Source organism: Mizuhopecten yessoensis, unplaced genomic scaffold, assembly GCF_002113885.1.
Source record: "Mizuhopecten yessoensis strain PY_sf001 unplaced genomic scaffold, ASM211388v2 scaffold7831, whole genome shotgun sequence".
Classification (NCBI taxonomy): Eukaryota; Metazoa; Mollusca; class Bivalvia; order Pectinida; family Pectinidae; genus Mizuhopecten; species Mizuhopecten yessoensis.
The window spans coordinates 207,961-209,124 of NW_018407244.1; the positions used below are offsets into that span (position 1 = coordinate 207,961).

Sequence of the window (1,164 nt, forward strand, 5' to 3'; positions counted from 1 at the left end):
CGCCTCTTACGATCATGCAATTGGGTCAGCAGATACAAATGTACATGAATGTGCCTAAATAAACAAATATTCTGCAAATCCTTTGCTAATTTAACAAGTACATGTAGCACGAGATCTTCTGTATAAATTAATAATTAATAAGATCCTCAGTTCACCAAAGTCGTACAGCGCTTACACTTGTCACTCTAGACTAGGCCCATTCCATTAACCTTTCATAGATGGCTATGTGAGGCCAATGTCCAGTATGATTTACTTCTGACCAGCTCAGGTCAGTAACATCCTGACTGGTCACAAATAATACAATTTGCTGTTAATAGGTTATGATCCGTGGTAAAAATAAATTATCATTTGTTTACCAAATTTGATATTCATTGGATCCAACAACTATCATTATTCTTTAAATAACAGGTTAAAATGCGTCTTACGAGTTGTTAGTGAAGGAAAAATAAGGCATTCAAAACGAAATTCTGTAGCGGAAATTTGTGATGAAATAGAAACTAAATCTAATGAATGTTAGATATATATATATTTGTAGGTGTCCTACTGTAAACGTTGATGTAAAAGACAGATAAACACATTTTGAAGCAAATACTATCCTTGACTTTATGTTTGTTAAAATTAATGGAGCTATCTAATAAAGGAATATAAATCTACTTTGTACAGTCTCTTCTTTTGGACAGAAATCTTAGCAAGGCATATAAAACATTAGGCCAATAAACGTTGAGTAAATGAAATCGGAAACTTACCGGTGGAGTTGAAACGAGAGAGGTCAACAAGGGCATGGAACCTATCCCTCGGGGACTTTGGTGATTTTTTGGAAGTTTTGATATTTCCTGACGAAGTGTTAACAGGCTTTCCAAATGTCCAGTTGAAGTATGCTTTTAGAGCGTCGTAAGGATTCCTTATCAGAATAACTGCTCTGTCGAATTGCTTCAGATCCTTCGGCTTGTTTTCGTGGCTTTTATATACTATGCAACCCTTTGTCCTGTGGTTTGGAAAAACGCATTCTCCCAGAAAACCATGGCCATGTAAAAACTTGTCACAGTAGACAGTTCCGGTACAATAACCTACAAAAACAGAAAAGGACATAATCAATTAGTATATATAATCAATATCAATAGCAGTAAAAATGTAAGCAGATTTAAATATATGTCCGTAAAAAAA

General features: G+C 34.7%; 1 protein-coding gene across 1 annotated transcript in view; it reads right to left on the reverse strand.

Moving 5' to 3' along the window:
- LOC110454395 (WSC domain-containing protein 1-like) overlaps nt 1-1,067 on the reverse strand; it is a gene marked incomplete at its 5' end in the record, with an annotated part of 16,669 nt that extends 15,602 nt beyond the window's left edge. The window contains one exon of the mRNA XM_021503873.1: nt 747-1,067. Coding sequence (XP_021359548.1) covers nt 747-1,067 — 321 coding nt within the window. The remainder of the gene's footprint in view (nt 1-746) is intronic.
- Nucleotides 1,068-1,164: the final 97 nt, after the last annotated feature.